Here is a 24385-nt window from a genome sequence, read left to right on the forward strand (position 1 = left end):
TTAATGTCCTCTCTGCGTCTCTGCACCAGGGGCTGGGTCTTTACAGGCAATGGCGTCTGACCAGAGAAACATTTCTTCACAGATGCAAGGGCTCTGAGAAATCGATGCAAAACACTTTACACAATCAATAAGCAGCCTCTTCTATGCCTGGGGTTTTATATTCCTGCTTCATCTCTGTGTCACTCTCAATACCACCAGACACTGAATGAGAAACACAGCCATGGTGCTAAAGATCAGAGCAGTCATTGTCTGGGGACACACTGTCCAGAACGGCCACTGGGGTGAGGTGCCTGTGGGTGGTCGGGGCTCATGGGACCCATCCCACCGCGAGAGACGGGGACAGTACGATCAAGCCCACACCCAACATCCCGTCCCTCTACACTGTCCCATCAAACACCCCCAGGGCAGGTACAGGGTTAGATACAGAGTAAAGCTCCCTCTACACTGTCCCATCAAACACTCCCAGGGCCGGTACAGCACGGGTTAGATACAGAGTAAAGCTCCCTCTACACTGTCCCATCAAACACTCCCAGGGCAGGTACTCCACGGGTTAGATACAGAGTAAAGCTCCCTCTACACTGTCCCATCAAACACTCCCAGGGCAGGTACAGCATGGGTTAGATACAGAGTAAAGCTCCCTCTACACTGTCCCATCAAACACTCCCATGGCAGGTACAGCATTGGTTAGATACAGAGTAAAGCTCCCTCTACACTGTCCCATCAAACACTCCCAGGGCAGGTACAGCACGGGTTAGATACAGAGTAAAGCTCCCTCTACACTGTCCCATCAAACACTCCCAGGGCAGGTACAGCACAGGTTAGATACGGAGTAAAGCTCCCTCTACACTGTCCCATCAAACACTCCCAGGGCAGGTACAGGGTTAGATACAGAGTAAAGCTCCCTCTACACTGTCCCATCAAACACTCCCAGGGCAGGTACAGCACGGGTTAGATACAGAGTAAAGCTCCCTCTACACTGTCCCATCAAACACTCCCAGGGCAGGTACAGCACGGGTTAGATACGGAGTAAAGCTCCCTCTACACTGTCCCATCAAACACTCCCAGGGCAGGTACAGCACAGGTTAGATACAGAGTAAAGCTCCCTCTACACTGTCCCATCAAACATTCTCCGCAGACGTTCGGTTGAGGTTGGATATACGTCCTAAACACCAGTCTCAGAATTGTACCCTCGACTATGCCATTCCCAGTCTTTGTGAAGGGCAAAGAGGGGGAGGAATTCCTGAAATGTGTACAAGAGAACTTTCTTGATCAGTATATTTCCAGCCCAACGAGGAAGGAAGCAGTGCTGGAACTAGTTCTGGGGAATGAAGTGGGGCAAGTGGAGCATGTTCCAGTGGGGGAGCATTTGGTGAACAGTGATCATAATATCATTTGGTTTTGAATAGTTATGGAAAGAGACATGGAACAATCAAGCGTAAAAATACTTAACTGGAGGAGGGCTAATTTCAGTGAGTTAAAAAGGGATCTTGCCCAGGTGGGTTGGAATCAGAACTTGTTGGACAAAACAGTAATTGAACAATGGGAGACCTTCAAGGAGGAGTTGGTTCGGCTACAGAGTAGACACATCCCCACGAGGGGGAAAGGAAGGACACCCAAAGCTCGAGCTCCCTGGGTGACTAAAGATATAGAGATTAAAATGAAACAGAAAAAGGAGGCTTATGATAAATGTAAAATTCATAATACAGTGGAGAACCAGGCTGAATACAGAAAGTACAGAGGAGATGTGAAAAAGGAAATAAGAGGGGCAAAGACAGAGTACGAGAATAGATTTGCGGCTAAAATAAAAGGGATCCCAAAAGGCTCTTATAAACATATAAACAGTAAAAGAGTAGTGCGGTGGATGTTGTGTATATGGACTTTCAAAAGGCATTTGATAAAGTGCCGCATAATAGACTTGTTAGCCAAATTAAAGCCCATGGGATTAAAGGGACAGTGTCAGCGTGGATATAAAACTGGCTCAGGGACAGAAAGCAGAGAGTAGTGGTGAACGGTTGTTTTTCAGACTGGAGGGAAGTTTACAGTGGTGTTCCCCAGGGGTCAGTATTAGGACCACTGCCCTTTTTGATATATATTAATGACCTGGACTTGGGTATAGAGGGGAGAATTTCAAAGTTTGCAGATGACACAAAATTTGGAAATGTAGTAAACAATGTGGAGGATAGTAACAGACTTCAGGAGGACAGAGACAGACTGGTGAAATGGGCAGACACAGTGAGAGGGGAGAGAGGGGACTGTCCATCAGTGGGGAGGGGAGAGAGGGGACTGTCCATCAGTGGGAGGGGAGAGAGGGGACTGTCCATCAGTGGGAGGGGAGAGAGGGGACTGTCCATCAGTGGGAGGGGAGAGAGGGGACTGTCCATCAGTGGGAGGGGAGAGAGGGGACTGTCCATCAGTGGGAGGGGAGAGAGGGGACTGTCCATCAGTGAGAGGGGAGAGAGGGGACTGTCCATCAGTGGGAGGGGAGAGAGGGGACTGTCCATCAGTGAGAGGGGAGAGAGGGGACTGTCCATCAGTGGGAGGGGAGAGAGGGGACTGTCCATCAGTGGGAGGCGAGAGAGGGGACTGTCCATCAGTGAGAGGGGAGAGAGGGGGACTGTCCATCAGTGAGAGGGGAGAGAGGGGACTGTCCATCAGTGAGAGGGGAGAGAGGGGACTGTCCATCAGTGGGAGGGGAGAGAGGGGACTGACCATCAGTGGGAGGGGAGAGAGGGGACTGTCCATCAGTGGGAGGGGAGAGAGGGGACTGTTCATCAGTGAGAGGGGAGAGAGGGGACTGACCATCAGTGGGAGGGGAGAGAGGGGACTGTCCATCAGTGGGAGGGGAGAGAGGGGACTGTCCATCAGTGAGAGGGGAGAGAGGGGACTGACCATCAGTGGGAGGGGAGAGAGGGGACTGTCCATCAGTGGGAGGGGAGAGAGGGGACTGTCCATCAGTGGGGAGGGGAGAGAGGGGACTGTTCATCAGTGGGAGAGGGGAGAGAGGGGACTGTCCATCAGTGAGAGGGGAGAGATGGGACTGTCCATCAGTGAGAGGGGAGAGAGGGGACTGTTCATCAGTGGGAGAGGGGAGAGAGGGGACTGTCCATCAGTGGGGAGGGGAGAGAGGGGACTGTTCATCAGTGAGGAGAGGGGAGAGAGGGGACTGTCCATCAGTGGGAGAGGGGAGAGAGGGGACTGTTCATCAGTGAGAGGGGAGAGAGGGGACTGTCCATCAGAGGGAGGGGAGAGAGGGGACTGTCCATCAGTGGGAGGGGAGAGAGGGGACTGCCCAGCAGTGAGAGGGGAGGAGAGGGGACTGTCCATCAGTGGGAGGCGAGAGAGGGGACTGTCCATCAGTGAGAGGGGAGAGAGGGGACTGTCCATCAGTGGGAGGGGAGTGAGGGGACTGACCATCAGTGGGAGGGGAGAGAGGGGACTGTCCATCAGTGAGAGGGGAGAGAGGGGACTGCCCATCAGTGGGAGGGGAGAGAGGGGACTGACCATCAGTGGGAGGGGAGAGAGGGGACTGTCCATCAGTGGGAGGGGAGAGAGGGGGACTGTTCATCAGTGGGAGGGGAGAGAGGGGACTGTCCATCAGTGGGAGGGGAGAGAGGGGACTGTCCATCAGTGAGAGGGGAGAGAGGGGACTGTCCATCAGTGGGAGGGGAGAGAGGGGACTGTCCATCAGTGAGAGGGGAGAGAGGGGACTGTCCATCAGTGGGAGGGGAGAGAGGGGACTGTCCATCAGTGGGAGGGGGAGAGAGGGGACTGTCCATCAGAGGGAGGGGAGAGAGGGGACTGTCCATCAGAGGGAGGGGAGAGAGGGGACTGTCCATCAGTGGGAGGGGAGAGAGGGGACTGTCCATCAGAGGGAGGGGAGAGAGGGGACTGTCCATCAGTGAGAGGGGAGAGAGGGGACTGTCCATCAGTGGGGAGGGGAGAGAGGGGACTGTCCATCAGTGGGAGGGGAGAAGGGGGGACTGTCCATCAGTGGGAGGGGAGATAGTGGACTGTCCATCAGTGGGAGGGGAGAAGGGGACTGTCCATCAGTGGGAGGGGAGAGAGAGGACTGTCCATCAGTGGGAGGGGAGAGAGGGGACTGTCCATCAGAGGGAGGGGAGAAGGGGGGGGGTCTGCTATTCCATCAGCCAGAGCTGGTTTGAAACTTGTGGTCCAGAGGTTGCTGTTCTAAGCACTGACTTCCTGCTGACGGAGTTATTGAGTGTGCGGTGTGCTCATACATTGATGCCCTTACCTGGAGTCTGTGTATTTGGTTAAGGTCGCTAGGCTGCTGGTGTACATGTGTCCTCCAACATCAATGTGAACAGGTGCGTTGGATTTGGTGAGCTGAGCTGGCAGCGGGATGCCCTGAGACGCCACAGGAGAGACGGGGGAGCGGGTCAGCGAGAGACGCGACATTGTTCTTCCTTCCTGGAAACAAAACACGGGCAGAATAAAAATAAGAAACAAACAAAGATATTGTTCCAGTTTCGGCCTGCCTGCTTCTCAGGGAGCCCTGCCACGAGATTTACTGGAATGGTTCCAGGGATGAGGGACTTCAGTTATGTGGAGAGACTGGAGAAGCTGGGGTTGTTCTCCTTAGAACAGAGAAGGTTAAGGGGAGGTTTGATCGAGGTGTTCAAAATCATGAACAGTTTTGATAGAGTAAATAAGGAGAAACTGTTTCCAGTGGCAGGAGGGTCGGTCACCAGAGGACACGGATTTAAGGTGATCGGCAAAAGAACTAGAGGGGAGATGAGAATTCTTTTTAGGCAGCGAGTTGTGATGATCTGGAATGCGCTGCCTGAAAGGGCGGTGGAAGCAGATTCAATAATAACTTTCAAAAGGGAATTGGATAAATACTTGAAAAGGAAATATTTGCAGGGCTATGGGGAAAGAGCAGGGGGAGTGGGACTAATTCGATGGGCCGAATGGCCTCCTCCTGCACTGTACCTACTATGAAACAATGGGGTATGTCAGTCCTGTGCCCTCCCCACATTCCACACCTCCCTCTCCCAGTTCTAACAATCCCAAGTGTTCCCCCTATACAACACTGCCAAACTCCAGGAGCTCCACTCCAACTCTACCAAAGCCCAGGACCATCTCCCAGTGCTACCAAAGCCCAGGACCATCTCCCAGTGCTACCAAAGCCCAGGACCATCTCCCAGTGCTACCAAAGCCCAGGACCATCTCCCAGTGCTACCAAAGCCCAGGACCATCTCCCAGTGCTACCAAAGCCCAGGACCATCTCCCGGTGCTACCAAAGCCCAGGACCATCTCCCAGTGCTACCCAAGCCCAGGACCATCTCCCAGTGCTACCAAAGCCCAGGACCATCTCCCAGTGCTACCAAAGCCCAGGACCATCTCCCAGTGCTACCAAAGCCCAGGACCATCTCCCAGTGCTACCAAAGCCCAGGACCATCTCCCAGTGCTACCAAAGCCCAGGACCATGCCCGCATTGCAGTTAAACACGAGAGACCTTCCCCCAACTGGTAGGATTTATATACTATTTTGATGTGTATTCTCCCAAAGGTAGGGGAGTCTATAACGAGGGGGCACAGATTTAAGGTGAGAGGGGAGAGATACAAAAGGATCCAGAGGGGCAATTTTTTCACTCAAAGGGTGGTGAGTGTCTGGAACGAGCTGCCAGAGGCAGTAGTAGAGGCGGGTACAATTTTGTCTTTTAAAAAGCATTTGGACAGTTACATGGGGAAGATGGGTATCGAGGGATATGGGCCAAGTGCAGGCAATTGGGACTAGCTTAGTGGTATAAACTGGGCGACATGGACATGTTGGGCCGAAGGGCCTGTTTCCATGTTGTAACTTCTATGATTCTATGATTCTATGAAATATTGAATGGGGTAAAATGAAGTACAAAGGTTAAGGGAGGTGTATATGATCCACAGGCCACTCCTGTACGGGGCTGAATTTTCTTCTCATACACCCAGCGTTTACTTAAAGGGACACATTTACACTTCAAATGTTGTATTATTCCTCACTTAATAAAACTGTACATTCTCTTCCTGTGTGCAGCACCAGATATCAACAGATGATAATGAGGATGGGCGACCAATGGCGGGAGTGTGGAGGCGGGGGGGTGTCCCAAGGATGGGCGACCAATGGCGGGAGTGTGGGGTGTCCCGAGGATGGGCGACCAATGGCGGGAGTGTGTGTGTGGGGGATTTGCGAGGATGGGCGTGTTGGGCGACCAATGGCGGGAGTGTGTGGAGGGGGGGGTCGCGAGGATGGGCGTGTTGGACGACCAATGGCGGGAGTGTGTGGAGGGGGGGTCGCGAGGATGGGCGTGTTGGGCGACCAATGGCGGGAGTGTGTGGAGGGGGGGGGTCGCGAGGATGGGCGTGTTGGACGACCAATGGCGGGAGAGCGGGGGCAGGGCAATTGAAGGCAAGAGATCATGTAATGAAACCTCCGGGAATATGTCCAACCTGAGTTGGCGACCCCCTAGTTACTAGTCGGGCTCACCGTAAGAGGAAGAGGCAGATGAGCAATGCTGCGGACCCCAGCAATGAGTCAGGAGATGATGGAAAGGCAGAAGGTATATTATCTTGGGAAAATTGAGAGGGCAATTCTGAACTTTACACATCCTGACAGCTGCAGAGTTGTTACACCTTCACTAACAGCTGTGATTGTCAGGTGCTGATGTAGCCTCTGAGACACCAAGTGCCTGATCAAATATTCAGGAAACGCACAGAGGCTGACACAGCTGTAATTAAGTGCATTTGAATCCAGCTGGTTCACTACAAAACACCTCAAAGAGAGAAAAGAAGATTTGCTTATTAGAAATACAAAGTCAAAAATACATAGGCCGTGAGGGACACACAAACAACGTAAAGAATTCTAATGAATGCTCACCGACACTAAATTCCTTAAGATGTGACAAATTCCTTCTCCAGCTAATATAAATCTAGTAATTCAGCTTCCAAGTTCTTTTTCAAGTTGGTTTAAGGCATCAGCACCAGACTCTCCACTTACCTGGATGAGTGCAGCTCCAACATCACTCAAGAAGCTCGACACCATCCAGGACAAAGCAGCCCGCTTGATTGGCACCCCATCCACCACCCTAAACATTCACTCCCTTCACCACCGGCGCACTGTGGCTGCAGTGTGTACCATCCACAGGATGCACTGCAGCAACTCGCCAAGGCTTCTTCGACAGCACCTCCCAAACCCGCGACCTCTACCACCTAGAAGGTCAAGAGCAGCAGGTACCTGGGAACAACACCACCTGCACGTTCCCCTCCAAGTCACACACCGCCCCTCCAAGTCACACACCGTCCCGACTTGGAAATATATCGCCGTTCCTTCATCGTCGCTGGGTCAAAATCCTGGAACTCCCTTCCTAACAGCACTGTGGGAGAACCTTCACCACACGGACTGCAGCGGTTCAAGAAGGCGGCTCACCACCACCTTCTCAAGGGGCAATTAGGGATGGGCAATAAATGCCGGCCTCGCCAGCGACGCCCACATCCCAAGAATTAATAAAAAAAAGATATGGGATAGCCATCTACTGTATATATAATATAATAGATACATGATCCCCTGCTTTAGAGAGATATATATATTAATACAGGATAGTCCATCTGATTTAGAAATTATACAGCAAGTTATTCCTCGGGGAAATTGTTTGGTGAACAATTCGCTGTGTCAGGTTGTGATACTGGTGTCCTCATAATTTAACCCTTTTAGCTCCAGTATCGTTCTTGTGAATCTGTGCTGCCTCCTCCAAGGCCAATATATCTTTCCTGAGGTGCGGTGCCCGGAACTGAAGGCAGTTCTCCAAATGGAGTCTAACCAGAGCTTCATACAAGTGTAGCAAAACTTCCATCCCTTTGTATCTGTCTCCCTCCCTCTCTCCCCTTCACTCCATCCCCGTCTCTCCCCTCCCTCTCTCTCTCTCTTCCCCTCCCCCCTCTCTCTTCCCCGCTTCCTCTCTCTCCCCTTCTCCTTTCTCTCTATCCCCTCCCCCTTTCTCTCTCCCCTCCCCCTCTCTCCCCCCCTCCCCCTCTCTCTCCCCCACCCCCTCTCTTCCCCGCTCCCTCTCTTCCCTACTCCCTCTCTCTCCCTCCCCTTCTCCATTCTCTCCCCCTCCCTCCCTCTCTCTCTATCTCTCCCCTCCCCCTCTCTCCCTCCCCCTCTCTCCCTCCGTCTCTCTCCCTCCTCTCTCTCCCCCCTCTCGCACCCCCTCCCCCCTCTCTCTCTCCCTCCCCCCTCTCTCTCTCTCCCCCTCCCCCCTCTCTCTCTCCCCCCCTCCCCCCTCTCTCTCTCCCCCACTCCCACTCCCTCCCCTCTCTCCCTCCCTCTCCTTCTCCTTTCTCTCTCTCCCTCTCTCTCCCTCCCCCTCCCCCTCTCTCTCTCCCTCTCCACCTCTCCCTCTCCCCCAGAATTTGTTAACTGGAGCTGTATCTCTCCATCCCAGCTGAAGAATAAAATCTCTGTGACAATGACTTGAGGCAAACCCCAGACAGACCCACAGGCCCATGGGTAGAAAGCCACTGGGCCATTGTATTAACAGAGGATCAGTGACCTTCCAGGTAAGTTTTGTTCCAGAATTATGAAATTTTTGATGTGTTCATTATGCCATGGTAACCGTGGCCACACGAAGGATATTGATGATAATTGGTTGAGTTAATTTGTGGCACCTACTGATTTGAAAATAAAGTTGAAAAGAGTACGAGCAATTTGATTGCAGGGGAGTTCTCCCCGAGGTCCGAGACAATATCTATCCCAGACAATATCTATCCCTCAACCAACATCAGTAATACAGATTATCTGGTTGTTATCACATTGCTGTTTGTGGGATCTTGCTGTGCACAAATTGGCTGACACGTTTCTACATTACAAACAGTGACTACACTTCAAAAAGTACTTCGTTGGCTGTGAAGGGATTTGAGGCGTCCTGAGGTCATGAAAGGCACTATATAAATGCAAGTTCTGTCTTTCTTACTTTACCACTATTAGTAAATTCCCATCCATCGGCTCAGCAGCGACGATGAGGACGAGCGAATTCACTCCACTGTTGTGGATTCTGAACGAGCTGGGTTGCTTCAGTCATCGGTACCCCTTTCTGTGACAAGTCTCTCCTGACGTTGTCTACCCAGCGCTGCTTGCTCTGCGTGCAGGGCCATGAAAGGGACTCGAGCCGTTTCCATTCCTGAAACGTTCCCCAATCCAGCGCAGTTTCTCTTGGGCTTTCTGTGTAAGTGTCATTTCTTGTCCGAGCTGTGTTATTGTATCAGCCGTGGCTCAGTGGGTGTCACCTCTCGCCTCTGAGTCAGAAGGTCATAGGTTCAAATCTCACTCCAGAGATTTAAGCACAAAATCTAGGACTAACATTCCCACTCCAGTACTGAGGGAGTGCCGCACTGTCGGAGGGTCGGTACTGAGGGAGTGCTGCACTGTCGGAGGGTCGGTACTGAGGGAGTGCCGCACTGTCGGAGGGTCGGTACTGAGGGAGTGCTGCACTGTCGGAGGGTCGGTACTGAGGGAGCGCCGCACTGTCAGAGGGTCGGTACTGAGGGAGCGCCGCACTGTCGGAGGGTCAGTACTGAGGGAGCACCGCACTGTCGGAGGGTCGGTACTGAGGGAGCTCCGCACTGTCGGAGGGTCGGTACTGAGGGAGCGCCGCGCTGTCGGAGGGTCAGTACTGAGGGAGTGCCGCACTGTCGGAGGGTCAGTACTGAGGGAGTGCAGCACTGTCGGAGGGTCAGTACTGAGGGAGCGCTGCGCTGTCGGAGGGTCAGTACTGAGGGAGCGCCGCACTGTCGGAGGGTCGGTACTGAGGGAGGATCGGTACTGAGGGAGCGCCGCACTGTTGGAGGGTCGGTACTGAGGGAGTGCTGCACTGTCAGAGGGTCAGTACTGAGGGAGCGCTGCGCTGTCGGAGGGTCAGTACTGAGGGAGCGCCGCACTGTCGGAGGGTCGGTACTGAGGGAGGATCGGTACTGAGGGAGTGCCGCACTGTCGGAGGGTCGGTACTGAGGGAGTGCTGCACTGTCGGAGGGTCAGTACTGAGGGAGCGCCGCACTGTCGGAGGGTCAGTACTGAGGGAGGATCGGTACTGAGGGAGTGCCGCACTGTCGGAGGGTCAGTACTGAGGGAGCGCTGCACTGTCGGAGGGTCAGTACTGAGGGAGCGCTGCACTGTCGGAGGGTCAGTACTGAGGGAGTGCTGCACTGTCGGAGGGTCAGTACTGAGGGAGTGCTGCACTGTCGGAGGGTCAGTACTCCCTCAAGGGGTGCTGGGGGTTGGTATGGGGATGTATGCTGGGGGTGGGGCTTTTCTTGTCAATGTGTTTTTGTTTCCGATTTCTCGCCCAGTTGATTTACCGATACCAGTCCTGCTGCCCGGTCCAGTCTGACTGGGTCCCTGTGGTGTAGAGTGGAGTGAAACAGACGCCCCTTTTGCCTTTTATTCTAACCGTAACACGATGAATGTTGGGAGTTGCTGCTCGGAGTCAGGCCTGGGGCTGAGCCTCAGGCAGGGAGGTGCTGTATTTTTGCAATGATGCAACTCACTGTGATTCAGAGACATGCAGTTTGATGACACATTTCCTGCACCGCTCTCTGTGTCCCTCGAAAGGCTGAAAGGATTCTTGGGTGTGTGTGTGATCACTGCCTCCATGTACGAGGGAACGACAATCGCCAAATACTGGCTGCAATACAGCTGGACCAGTTCAGAAACAGAGAGGGCACCAGGTGGGGAAGAGAGGGGCCAGCACATTACAGTACCCATCGAGAGAGGGACTGGCTGTGTACAGTACCCATCGTTCCAAAGGCATTGCTTCTCACCGGTCTACAGTTCTATGACTCACACTGGGGTACGGGTCCCACAGACACCGACTCTCACTGGGGTACGGGTCCCACAGACACCGACTCTCACTGGGGTACGGGTCCCACAGACACCGACTCTCACTGGGGTACGGGTCTCACAGACACTGACTCACACTGGGGTACGGGTCTCACAGACACTGACTCTCACTGGGGTACGGGTCTCACAGACACTGACTCACACTGGGGTATGGGTCTCACAGACACTGACTCTCACTGGGGTATGGGTCTCACAGACACTGACTCTCACTGGGGTACGGGTCCCACAGACACTGACTCTCACTGGGGTACGGGTCTCACAGACACCGACTCTCACTGGGGTACGAGTCCCACAGACACCGACTCTCACTGGGGTACGGGTCCCACAGACACCGACTCTCACTGGGGTACGGGTCCCACAGACACCGACTCTCACTGGGGTACGGGTCCCACAGACACCGACTCTCACTGGGGTACGGGTCCCACAGACACCGACTCTCACTGGGGTACGGGTCCCACAGACACCGACTCTCACTGGGGTACGGGTCCCACAGACACCGACTCTCACTGGGGTACGGGTCCCACAGACACTGACTCTCACTGGGGTATGGGGTCCCACAGACACTGACTCTCACTGGGGTACGGGTTCCACGAGTTCAGGAGACCCTCCAGTGTCTCACCCAAGAGACCATTCTTCACAGGGATGATTTTATCACTGCATGTTCCCAGCTGGGAGCAGATATCGGAAAACTGAATCCCTCCAATCCAGCCTGCACCCCTTCCATAGGCCCCGACAAAGTGACTATCGGCCTCGCCCTCATTGCAGCATTTAACACAGTCACTCACTCCATCCTCCTGGCCCAGCTCAGTGGAACAGTCCTCACATGTGGGCAGTCTACTTGACTGCTGTGGGGGAAGATAACACAGTCAGATTTAACCCTCTCCTCGCCCGGTGTCCGGGAACACACACATTCCGCTGGTTGGTGATTCTGATCAGGAACGGCGGCCGACTCTCCCCTTTGCTGAACCCGATGGGGAGGGAGACGCTGGGATCGGGATTGGGAAGCACTGGAGCTGACACGCAATCCACTGATTGTCACGACCCAGATGTGCGGCGCAGACAGGAAACTCCGACTCACTCTCAAAACAGGACGGTGCTGCTCGGCGCTCCGTCGGAGCAGGGGTGGGGCAACTCACATCCTTCAGGAGAAGCCAATATTGACGCAAAGTGTCCTGGGCCGATATTTATCCCTCAACCAACACCACTAAAAGACAGGTTATCCGGTCATTATCACATTGCTGTTTGTGGGATCTTGCTGTGCACAAATGGGCTGCCACGTTTCCTACATTACAAACAGTGACTACACTTCAAAAAGTATTTCTTTGGTTGTAAAGCGCTTTTGGACGTCCTGAGGAGGTGAAAGGCGCTATATAAATGCAACTTCTGTCTTTCTTTAGTGGAAAAACGTTGAACTCCCCTCCCCCGCAGAAACCTCGTCCAATAAAACCTGATCTTGACTCAAGGCAAGAATGTAATAACACAGTGAAGGAGTACACAGATAGTGATATAATATTAAACTAAATGTTTCAAAGAGAACGCAGCACGAGGTGCTACTAGCAGGCAGGTTTAATCGATTTTTAATATATTAAATTGTTTTCAAATACAGTACACCATTTTATTGCTTTTCCCCCTCCCCCTTGTTTGAAATTTTCTGGAAGTAAAAAAAAATTGACTTTTTCTCCAAATTACATAGAATTTAATAGCACAGAAACAGGCCATTCGGCCCAACTGCTCTATGCCGGCATTTATGCTCCACAAGAGCCTCCTCCCTCCCTATTTCATCTCACCCTATCTCCATATCCTTCTATTCCTTTCTCCCTCATGTGTTTATCGAGTTTCCCCTTAAATGTATCTACACTATTCGCCTCAACTACTCCTTGTGGGAGTGAGTTCCACATTCTCACCACTCTCTGGGTAAAGAAGTTTCTCCTGAATTCCCTATTGGGTTTATTAGCGACTCTCTTATATTTATGGACCCTAGTTCTGGTTTGATTTGGCGATTTGGATTTGAATGTTTGATCAAAAAGTTTGCAGATGATACAAAAATTGGCCGTGTGGTTGACATTGAGGAGGAAAGCTGTAGACTGCAGGAAGATATCAATGGACTGGCCAGATGGGCAGAAAAGTGGCAAATGGAATTCAATCCAGAGAAGTGTGAGGTAATGCATTTGGGGAGGGCAAACAAGGCAAGGGAATACACAATAAATGGGAGGATACTGAGAGGTATAGAGGAAGTGAGGGACCTTGGAGTGCATGTCCACAGATCCCTGAAGGTAGCAGGACAGGTAAATAAGGTGGTTAAAAAGGCATTCAGGATACTTTATTAGCCAAGGCATAGAATATAAGAGCAGGGAGGTTATGCTGGAACTGTACAAAACACTAGATAGGCCACAGCTTGAGTACTGCATACAGTTCTGGTCACCACATTACAGGAAAGATGTGATTGCACTAGAGAGGGTGCAGAGGAGATTTACGAGGATGTTGCCAGGACTGGAGAATTTTAGCTATGAGGAAAGATTGGATAGGCTGGGGTTGTTTTCTTTGGAACAGAGGAGACTGAGGGGAGATTTAATTGAGGTGTATAAAATTATGACGGGACTAGATAGTGAATAGGGAGGACCTATTTCCCTTAGCAGAGGGGTCAGTGACCAGGGGGCAGAGATTTAAAGTAATTGGTGGAAGGATTAGAGAGGAGCTGAGGAGAATTTTTTTCACCCAGAGGGTGGTGGGGGTCTGGAACTCACTGCCTGAGAGGGTGGTAGAGGCAGAAACCCTCAACTCATTTAAAAAGTACCTGGATGTGCTCTTGAAGTGCCGAAACCCACAGGGCTACGGACCAAGTGTTGGAAAGTGGGATTAAGATGGATATCTCTTTTTCGGCTGGCACGGACACGATGGGCCGAATGGCCTCCTTCTGTGCTGTAACTTTCTATGATTCTACGATTCTTCGGTCTCCCCCACAAGTGGAAACATCTTTTTTACATCTACCCATCACAGGCTGTGGTACTGAGCAGTACAGGCCAGGTCAGTCTGCATTCCAATCCCTGGTCTGCACTGAGTTAGGCGCTAGCAGCCCAAACACTACTTTGGGTGATATTATTGCCCTCAGTACCCCTAGGCTAGGGAAGGGGTTAAATCGACCAAGGTTCCTGTCTGAAGGAAGATATGTGTGGATGATGAGTGAAGACCGAGTCCAGGGCTCGAAGAGACACTGTAAGTAATGGGGAGGTTCTCTGGCACCCTTATAAATGGATCCTCACTGTACGAATAGAATCATAGAAGTTACAACATGGAAACAGGCCCTTCGGCCCAACATGTCCATGTCGCCCAGTTTATACCACTAAGCTAGTCCCAATTGCCTGCACTTGGCCCATATCCCTCGATACCCATCTTCCCCATGTAACTGTCCAAATGCTTTTTAAAAGACAAAATTGTACCCGCCTCTACTACTGCCTCTGGCAGCTCGTTCCAGACACTCACCACCCTTTGAGTGAAAAAATTGCCCCTCTGGATCCTTTTGTATCTCTCCCCTCTCACCTTAAATCTGTGCCCCCTCGTTATAGACTCCCCTACCTTTGGGAAAAGATTTTGACTATCGACCTTATCTATGCCCCTCATTATTTTATAGACTTCTATAAGATCACCCCTTAACCTCCTACTCTCCAGGGAATAAAGTCCCAGTCTGTCTAACCTCTCCCTGTAAGTCAAACCATCAAGTCCCGGTAGCATCCTAGTAAATCTTTTCTGCACTCTTTCTAGTTTAATAATATCCTTTCTATAATAGGGTGACCAGAACTGTACACAGTACTCCAAGTGTGGCCTCACCAATGCCCTGTACAACTTCAACAAGACATCCCAACTCCTGCATTCAATGTTCTGACCAATGAAACCAAGCATGCTGAATGCCTTCTTCACCACCCTATCCACCTGTGACTCCACTTTCAAGGAGCTATGAATCTGTACTCCTAGATCTCTTTGTTCTATAACTCTCCCCAACGCCCTACCATTAACGGAGTAGGTCCTGGCCCGATTCGATCTACCAAAATGCATCACCTCACATTTATCTAAATTAAACTCCATCTGCCATTCATCGGCCCACTGGCCCAATTTATCAAGATCCCGTTGCAATCCTAGATAACCTTCTTCACTGTCCACAATGCCACCAATCTTGGTGTCGTCTGCAAACTTACTAACCATGCCTCCTAAATTCTCATCCAAATCATTAATATAAATAACAAATAACAGCGGACCCAGCACCGATCCCTGAGGCACACCGCTGGACACAGGCATCCAGTTTGAAAAACAACCCTCGACAACCACCCTCTGTCTTCTGTCGTCAAGCCAATTTTGTATCCAATTGGCTACCTCACCTTGGATCCCATGAGATTTTACCCACAAGACAAGCTGGAGATCATCACACACAACAAGTACAACCAGCTACACATCGTCAAAGCAGTGGGTGACACAGGGCGCTGGGGGGAGAGGGGTTACTGAGTGACGGTGTGAGGGAGAGGGATTAACATCAGTAGAGATACAGTCAGTAACACAGGGCGCTGGGGGGAGAGGGGTTACTGAGTGACGGTGTGAGGGAGGGGGATTCACATCAGTAGAGATACAGTCAGTAACACAGGGCGCTGGGGGGAGAGGGGTTACTGAGTGACAGTGTGAGGGAGGGGGATTAACATCAGTAGAGATACAGTCAGTAACACAGGGCGCTGGGGGAGAGGGGTTACTGAGTGACAGTGTGAGGGAGAGGGATTAACATCAGTAGAGATACAGTCAGTAACACAGGGCGCTGGGGGAGAGGGGTTACTGAGTGACAGTGTGAGGGAGAGGGATTAACATCAGTAGAGATACAGTCAGTACCACAGGGCGCTGGGGGGAGAGGGGTTACTGAGTGACGGTGTGAGGGAGGGGGATTAACATCAGTAGAGATACAGTCAGTAACACAGGGCACTGGGGAGAGAGGGGTTACTGAGTGACAGTGTGAGGGAGAGGGATTAACATCAGTAGAGATACAGTCAGTAACACAGGGCGCTGGGGGAGAGGGGTTACTGAGTGACAGTGTGAGGGAGAGGGATTAACATCAGTAGAGATACAGTCAGTAACACAGGGCGCTGGGGGGAGAGGGGTTACTGAGTGACAGTGTGAGGGAGAGGGATTAACATCAGTAGAGATACAGTCAGTAACACAGGGCGCTGGGGGGAGAGGGGTTACTGAGTGACGGTGTGAGGGAGGGGGATTCACATCAGTAGAGATACAGTCAGTAACACAGGGCGCTGGGGGGAGAGGGGTTACTGAGTGACAGTGTGAGGGAGGGGGATTAACATCAGTAGAGATACAGTCAGTAACACAGGGCGCTGGGGGAGAGGGGTTACTGAGTGACAGTGTGAGGGAGAGGGATTAACATCAGTAGAGATACAGTCAGTAACACAGGGCGCTGGGGGAGAGGGGTTACTGAGTGACAGTGTGAGGGAGAGGGATTAACATCAGTAGAGATACAGTCAGTACCACAGGGCGCTGGGGGGAGAGGGGTTACTGAGTGACGGTGTGAGGGAGGGGGATTAACATCAGTAGAGATACAGTCAGTAACACAGGGCACTGGGGAGAGAGGGGTTACTGAGTGACAGTGTGAGGGAGAGGGATTAACATCAGTAGAGATACAGTCAGTAACACAGGGCGCTGGGGGGAGAGGGGTTACTGAGTGACGGTGTGAGGGAGAGGGATTCACATCAGTAGAGATACAGTCAGTAACACAGGGCGCTGGGGGGAGAGGGGTTACTGAGTGACAGTGTGAGGGAGAGGGATTAACATCAGTAGAGATACAGTCAATAATGTTTTTACTATAACTGGGTGAATATGTGCCCAGTTCCCTCAGACTACCTCCTTGAGTAACTCCAGCCGTGGCTCAGTGGGGAGCACTCTCACCTCTGAGTCAGAAGGTCGTGGGTTCAAGTCCCCCTCCAGAGACTTGAGCCTGTAATCCAGGCTGACACTCCCAGAGCACAGCAGTGCTGAGAGAGTGTTACACTGTCAGATGAGATGTTAATTGAGGTCCTGTCTGCCCTCTCAGGTGGGTGTAAAAGATCCTGTGGCACTATTTGAAGAGCAGGGGAGTTCTCCCTGGTGTCCTTACCTAAGGAAGGATATACTTGCCTTGGAGATGGTGCAAGGACAGTTCACTAGATGGATTCCTGGGATGAGAGGATTGACCTATGATGAGAGATTGAGTAGAATGGGCCTATACTCTCTGGAGTTTAGAAGAATGAGAGGTAATCTGATTGAAACATATAAGATTTTGAGGGGGTTTAACAGGGTAGATGCTGAGAGGTTTTTCCCCTGGCTGGAGAGCCTAGAACCAGAGGGCATAGTCTCAGGATAAGGGGTCGGCCATTTAGGACTGAGATGAGGCGGAATTTCTTCATTCAGAGGGTGGTGAATCTTTGGAACTCTCTACCCCAGAGGGCTGTGAATGCTGAGTTGTTGAGTATATCTTATTTGGACCCTAAGGGAATCAAGGGATATGGGGATTGGGCGGGAAAGTGGAGTTGAGGTCGAAGATCAGCCGTGATCTGATTGAATGACGGAGCAGGCTCGAGGGGCCGTATGGCCTATTCCTGCTCCTATTTCTTATGTGTCCTGGCCAATATTTATCCCTCAACCAACATCACTAAAACAGATTATCCGGTCATTATCACATTGCTGTTTGTGGGATCTTGCTGTGCACAAATTGGCTGCCGCGTTTCCTACATTACAACAGTGACTACACTTCAAAAGTATTTCATTGGCTGTACAGCGCTTTGGGTCATCCTGAGGTCGTGAAAGGCGCTATAAAAATGCAAGTCTTTCTTTCCAACAAAACAGTTACCCCAATGAAGTCATCAACAATCATGGTCCAAAGTTATTGGAAAAGAGAAAGAAAAAATAAACTCAAAGCTAAAAAATTCTAAAACTTTTTAAAATTTTTAAAGTTACACTGCTGATACCAATTCATTTTCAAACCTCCAATGACACCATTTACTGTGTAATTCTACAGTTTCTTGTTTCTCCAATTTGTCAAACGCAGTATGGTCAATTGTCTGAAACTTTCTCTCTTGTTCCCCCTAAACTCTCAGTCCCCTGTCCCAAGCACTCTTACACTCCCTCCATCCAGACTAATCGCAGCGAATCCCACTCAATCTCATTCTATCCCAGGACTTTAAACCTGTAGATTTTTTCACCTCCCTTGCTCGACTCTTCCTTTTACAATCCACCCACGTTTGAAACCCCAGCTCGGGACTCGCTAAGCACTGCTCCTTGATTTACATTCTTTTCTCTCCCTCTCTCAGTGGTGTCCTGCACCGTGGGACTTTGACCTTTGCATTGGCTTCTTAATTAAACAAAACTGAGATTATTGACAAGTGTTGGAGTGATTCAGCTGTTGTGAGCCAGTTAAGCTGCACTCAGTTTGTGAGTTGTCGCCATCAGGAAACAGTCACTGCGACACTCGCACAGCTGTATCTTAACCAACAGACCAAAATATCGGACAGGAAAAGGCCTACGGGACCATCCAGCCTGTCCCACACAGTCGCGATGCCTTGTTCACCACAATATAAACACTCCCCACCCACCTGGAGTCATGTCATCGCCTGGGAAAGGTGATAAACAAGATAAAACCCAGGTCAATTAGGGGGGAAAACACTGGATAATTCCTCTCCGACTCTCCATGGCGATCAAATTTAGTCCAGGACATCACATTGAACCTTATTTAGGCTACAGGATACCTGCCTGTTATACAAGGTGATCTCTGCCCCAGCCAGAAACAGGTCCAGCTCTCGCTTGAAGGAATAGGAGGACTTGTTCCCAATACTTTGGGGAAATTTCTTGACCATTTCCTATGGGACACCATAAGTATCTACACTGTCCCATCAAACACTCCCAGGGCAGTTACAGCACGGGTTAGATACAGAGTAAAGCTCCCTCTACACTGTCCCATCAAACACTCCCAGGGCAGTTACAGCACGGGTTAGATACAGAGTAAAGCTCCCTCTACGCTGTCCCGTCAAACACTCCCAGGACAGGTACAGCACGGGTTAGATACAGAGTAAAGCTCTCTCTATGCTGTCCCATCAAACACTCCCAGGGCAGGTACAGCACGGGATAGATACAGAATAAAGCTCCCTCTACACTGTCCCATCAAACACTCCCGGGGCAGGTACAGCACGGGTTTGATACAGAGTAAAGCTCCCTCTACACTGTCCCATCCAACACTCCCGGGGCAGGTACAGCACGGGTTAGATACGGAGTAAAATGTGGAAAGAGACTTAGGAGTCTTAGTGGATTTGACACTCAAAATTTCCAAGCGATGCAGAGCAACAATCAACAAAGCCAATAGAATGTTGAACTACAGAGACAGAACAGTAGAATACAAGTCAGAGTTCCGGAGTCAGACCCACCTTGAGCCTTGGCCTACTCCTGCTCCTATTTCCTATGTTCTTATGAGCACTGGGTCCAGTTCTGGCCAGACCGCACCTCGAGCACTGTGTCCAGTTCTGGCCAGACCCACCTCGAGCACTGTGTCCAGTTCTGGCCAGACCCACCTCGAGCACTGGGTCCAGTTCTAGCCAGACCCACCTCGAGCACTGTGTCCAGTTCTGGCCAGACCGCACCTCGAGCACTGTGTCCAGTTCTGGCCAGACCGCACCTCGAGCACTGTGTCCAGTTCTGGCCAGACCCACCTCGAGCACTGTGTCCAGTTCTGGCCAGACCCACCTCGAGCACTGTGTCCAGTTCTGGCCAGACCCACCTCGAGCACTGGGTCCAGTTCTGGCCAGACCCACCTCGAGCACTGTGTCCAGTTCTGGCCAGACCGCACCTCGAGCACTGTGTCCAGTTCTGGCCAGTCCGCACCTTGAGAACTGTTCTGTTCACTGAGACACAAGGGCTGGAGGCAGAAATGGGCTGTTGACTTGCACCACTGGCAGCTGCTTAATAACGGACTCCTGGTGATATTCTGAGTGGGAAGCCGTTGGGTTGAAAGAGGCACCTTCCATTCCACAGCCCCAGCCCCAACCCCGATAACATTAGATAGATCAAATGTAAGGAATCTTACAACACCAGGTTATAGTCCAACAATTTTATTTTAAAATCACAAGCTTTCGGAGATTATCCCTTTCGTCAGGTGAATGAGTGAAAGGTTCTCAAATCGCATATCTTATATTAGGCTGGGACACCATCACACCAATCAAAAGGTGTCTTTGGTGTTCAGACAGGTTAGCCACGGAAAACAGTAGGTCCCAATACACTGAATACACATTGTGTCAAATTACACAGACAGAGAGAAAGAGACCCAAATGGCAGAGAGAGAGAGAGAATATTAAAAACAGATAACTTTTTTTTCCCCTTGCTGGTGGGGTTACGTGTAGCGTGACATGAACCCAAGATCCCGGTTGAGGCCGTCCTCATGGGTGCGGAACTTGGCTATCAATTTCTGCTCGACGATTTTGCGTTGTCGTGTGTCTCGAAGGCCGTCTTGGAGAAAGCTTACCCGAAGATCGGTGGCTGAATGTCCTTGACTGCTGAAGTGTTCCCCGACTGGGAGGGAACCCTCCTGTCTGGCGATTGTTGCGCAGTGTCCGTTCATCCGTTGTCGCAGCGTCTGCATGGTCTCGCCAATGTACCATGCTCTGGGGCATCCTTTCCTGCAACGTATGAGGTAGACAACGTTGCAGGAAAGGATGCCCCGGAGCATGGTACATTGGCGAGACCATGCAGACACTGCAACAACGGATGAACGGACACCGCGCAACAATCGCCAGACAGGAGGGTTCCCTCCCAGTCGGGGAACACTTCAGCAGTCAAGGACATTCAGCCACCGATCTTCGGGTAAGCTTACTCCAAGACGGCCTTCGAGACACACGACAACGCAAAATCGTCGAGCAGAAATTGATAGCCATGTTCCGCACCCATGAGGACGGCCTCAACCGGGATCTTGGGTTCATGTCACGCTACACGTAACCCCACCAGCAAGGGGAAAAAAAAGTTATCTGTTTTTAATATTCTCTCTCTCTGCCATTTGGGTCTCTTTCTTTCTGTCTGTGTAATTTGACACAATGTGTATTCAGTGTATTGGGACCTACTGTTTTCCGTGGCTCACCTGTCTGAACACCAACGACACCTTTTGATTGGTGTGATGGTGTCCCAGCCTAATATAAGATATGCGATTTGAGAACCTTTCACTCATTCACCTGACGAAGGGGATAATCTCCGAAAGCTTGTGATTTTAAAATAAAATTGTTGGACTATAACCTGGTGTTGTAAGATTCCTTACATTTGTCCACCCCAGTCCATCACCGGCATCTCCACATCATTAGATAGATCAATAGAGAGACAGTAGATTGATAGAGGGTAGATTAACAATGGGTGGATGGGCAAATGAGGTACAGACAGGGAGACAGTCAGATTGACAAACATTGGAGAGACAGAGTTAAACTAAAAAAATTATAAATCGGTAGATAGACAGGCAGATACACAACTCCCTGGATAATCTGATAAATAACCTGATAAACACCTAATCTGATAGGTAATCCAACCGATATTCTGATAAAGAGATCTCATCAATAATCTGATTGATAATATAACAGACTGGTGGTGTAGGAGATAATCTGACAAACAAAATAATAGATCATCTGATAGTCAAATAATCGTAGAAAATCTGATCAACAAATAACCTGAGAGAAATAATCTGACAGGTTAAAGGTCCCTTTTCGCTTACAAGATTAATTTTACAATCTCTACCGTGAATGAACTGACACATTGCAGCAAAGGGAGCGGGAGCGGGTCTGGTAAAGTGCGGGGAGACTGGAGAGGGAGCTCACAGGCCGATTGGGGAGATTTATTTCCTGTTGAGATGAAGTCCCTGCCAGTTTGCTTGTGGGAGTTGTGGGTTCTCTGTGAACTTGTTTTAACTTCTGTGTCTGCTCCTCCCCGGAGCCCCGGCCATTCATTTGAACTTTAAACAAAGCGACGCTCCTCATTCCTCCAATACACAAACCAGACTGGCCCCTTTCCCCCTCCACTTTCCCCCATTAAATCTCACACCCAAAGCTTCTGCCCGCGGTCATCGAGGGGCAGCCCAACAACAAAAATAAACTCAGCTTTGCAATAATAATAATCATAATAAATAATAATAATAATCATAAGACCAGAGGAGATTGTGTTTCGAACAAGACTCGGAGTTTGCAGGAAGGGCTCCGGCGGCTCCCCGGCTCGCCCTGCCTCCTCTCCCCGGGCTCCTGCGCTCTGATCTCGGCGCGGGAGCTGCTCCGACCCCCGGCAACAAAACTCAAACCAAATAACACAGGAGCTGGGCACGGAGTGACCGGAGACCGGGGGGGGGGGGGGAGACCGGGAGACCGGGGGGGGGGGGAGACCGGGGCTCCGGGGGGGGGGGGGAGACCGGGGCTCGGGGGGGGGGGGGGGAGACCGGGGCTCCGGGGGGGGGGGGGGGGAGACCGGGGCTCCGGGGGGGGGGGGGGGGAGACCGGGGCTCCGGGGGGGGGGGGGGGAGACCGGGGCTCCGGGGGGGGGGGGAGACCGGGGCTCCGGGGGGGGGGGGAGACCGGGGCTCCGGGGGGGGGGGGGGGAGACCGGGGCTCCGGGGGGGGGGGGAGACCGGGGCTCCGGGGCTCGGTACCGGGGGGGGGAGGAGACCGGGGCTCCGTACCTGGGGGGGGGGGGGGGGGAGACTGGAGACCGGGGGTGGGGGAGAGAGGGGCTCCGGGGCTCGGTACCGGGAGGGGGGGGGGGTGGAGAGCATGGCTTCGGTTGTCTCCGGTACCGGGTGGGGGGGGGGAGACTGGGGACCGAGGCTCGGTACCGAGGGGGGAGCGGGGACCGGGGGGGGGGGGGAGACTGGGGAGCGGGGCTCCGGGAGCGGGGGGGGGACCGGGAGCGGGGACCGGGGGGGGGGGACTGGGGAGCGGGGCTCCGGGACCGGGGGGGGGAGCGGGGGGGGACCGGTACCGGGGGGGAGCGGGGACCGGTACCGGGGGGGGACCGGGGCTCCGCGGGGGGGAGACTGGGGAGCGGGTCTCCGGGACCGGGGGGGGGGAGCGGGGGGGGACCGGTACCGGGGGGGAGCGGGGACCGGTACCGGGGGGGGACCGGGGCTCCGCGGGGGGGAGACTGGGGAGCGGGTCTCCGGGACCGGGGGGGGGGGAGCGGGGCTCCGGGGGGGGGGGGGTGGAGCGGGGACCGGGGCTCCGGGGGGGGGGGGGGACTGGGGAGCGGGTCTCCGGGACCGGGGGGGGGGGGAGCGGGTCTCCGGGACCGGGGGGGGGGGGGGAGCGGGTCTCCGGGACCGGGGGCTCGAACACCAACACTCCCAAAGTATCAACAGCCCAGACGCTGCAAGTTGCATTTTAACTGATGATGAATTAATAAAAGATGCAGAAACTGGCCGGACACCGGGGCACAAACCGGGCGATTCTTACCGTGAACATCAAACCTCCTTTTTTTCTTTCCTTTTTCTCTCTCTTTTTTTTCCCTTCTCTTCTTCCCGGACACCAATCGATGCAATTTTTGTTTTTGGTTTGGGGGGGGGGTATTTTTCTCTCTCTCTCTCTCTGTGTTTCTGTGTTAAAAGCAGATTGGGATCTGTTGCAGGATAAGAAAGGAGAGAGACAGAAATCGGTCTCTAAATAACACAGGGAGGCGAGAGAGAGAGAGAGAGAAAAACCTGAATTCTCCCCCCGGGCTGTGCAGCAGCCGCGGGCCAGAGACTGCGCTCCGATTAAATCGCTCCCTGGCTCATTTGGAGATGAAAATCACAGAGAGATATAAACATTCTCCTCCCGAAATGATGGGAACCAGTTTCCAGCCAGACCCAGAGCCCAGGGTGATGGGATTTTCTTTGCCCTGCCTCTTGTTAACGGTTCAGTCTCTCGGTCCCCGGTCCCGTCTCCTCCTCCCGGGATAACGGTTCGAACCAGATGTTCTGTCACAGACTCTGTCACGTCTCTTAATACATTTTACATTCCCCCCACCCCCCAACACAAAAAAAAAATAGAGCTGATTTTAATCATTGTCATTCCTTCTGATGTAATACTCCCCCAGGCACTTTCAACTAGGCATAAATTTTCAGTTCTGAGGAAAATAAGTAACACAAGACACGTCTTTATCCACAGCCTGATTATAGCAATCGTGGGGACTTGTTGAGAAATAAAGGTGTCTGGGGGTCGGGGGGGGGTTTGCATCTGCATTTGATTTTTTTAATATATATATATATTTATCTGTGTGTTTATGTGCATTTTTCTAATGTCTGCAATGCTAAATTTCCTGCCGGCCATTAAATCCCAATGACGTGAATCCTCATGCATTCTTCTATTGTAAAAAGCGCCCTCGCAACTTGCCTCTGGCGTAAAGCGCCATTTCAATTATAGCTCGGTGTCTGCCACTAACATTTCTCAGGGAGCTCCGCCGGCGCTTGGCCTCAATTGCTTTGTTTCTTTTAAAACCA

At 52.0% G+C, this 24385-nt stretch overlaps 1 protein-coding gene across 2 annotated transcripts in view; it reads right to left on the reverse strand.

Moving 5' to 3' along the window:
• LOC137333389 (BTB/POZ domain-containing protein kctd15) overlaps positions 1–23876 on the reverse strand; it is a 40124-nt gene extending 16248 nt beyond the window's left edge. Inside the window, exons 1-2 of one of the 2 annotated variants that reach the window (XM_067997530.1) lie at positions 23361–23876; positions 4256–4427 (exon numbers count right to left, since the gene is read on the reverse strand). In XM_067997530.1, coding sequence (XP_067853631.1) covers positions 4256–4419 — 164 coding nt within the window. In that variant the 5' untranslated portion in view covers positions 4420–4427; positions 23361–23876. Of the gene's footprint in view, positions 1–4255; positions 4432–23360 lie in introns of both variants that reach the window. The other variant, XM_067997528.1, reaches the window with a different exon arrangement.
• Positions 23877–24385: the final 509 nt, after the last annotated feature.

The sequence above is a fragment of the Heptranchias perlo genome, chromosome 16 (assembly GCF_035084215.1).
Source record: "Heptranchias perlo isolate sHepPer1 chromosome 16, sHepPer1.hap1, whole genome shotgun sequence".
NCBI classification, from domain to species: Eukaryota; Metazoa; Chordata; class Chondrichthyes; order Hexanchiformes; family Hexanchidae; genus Heptranchias; species Heptranchias perlo.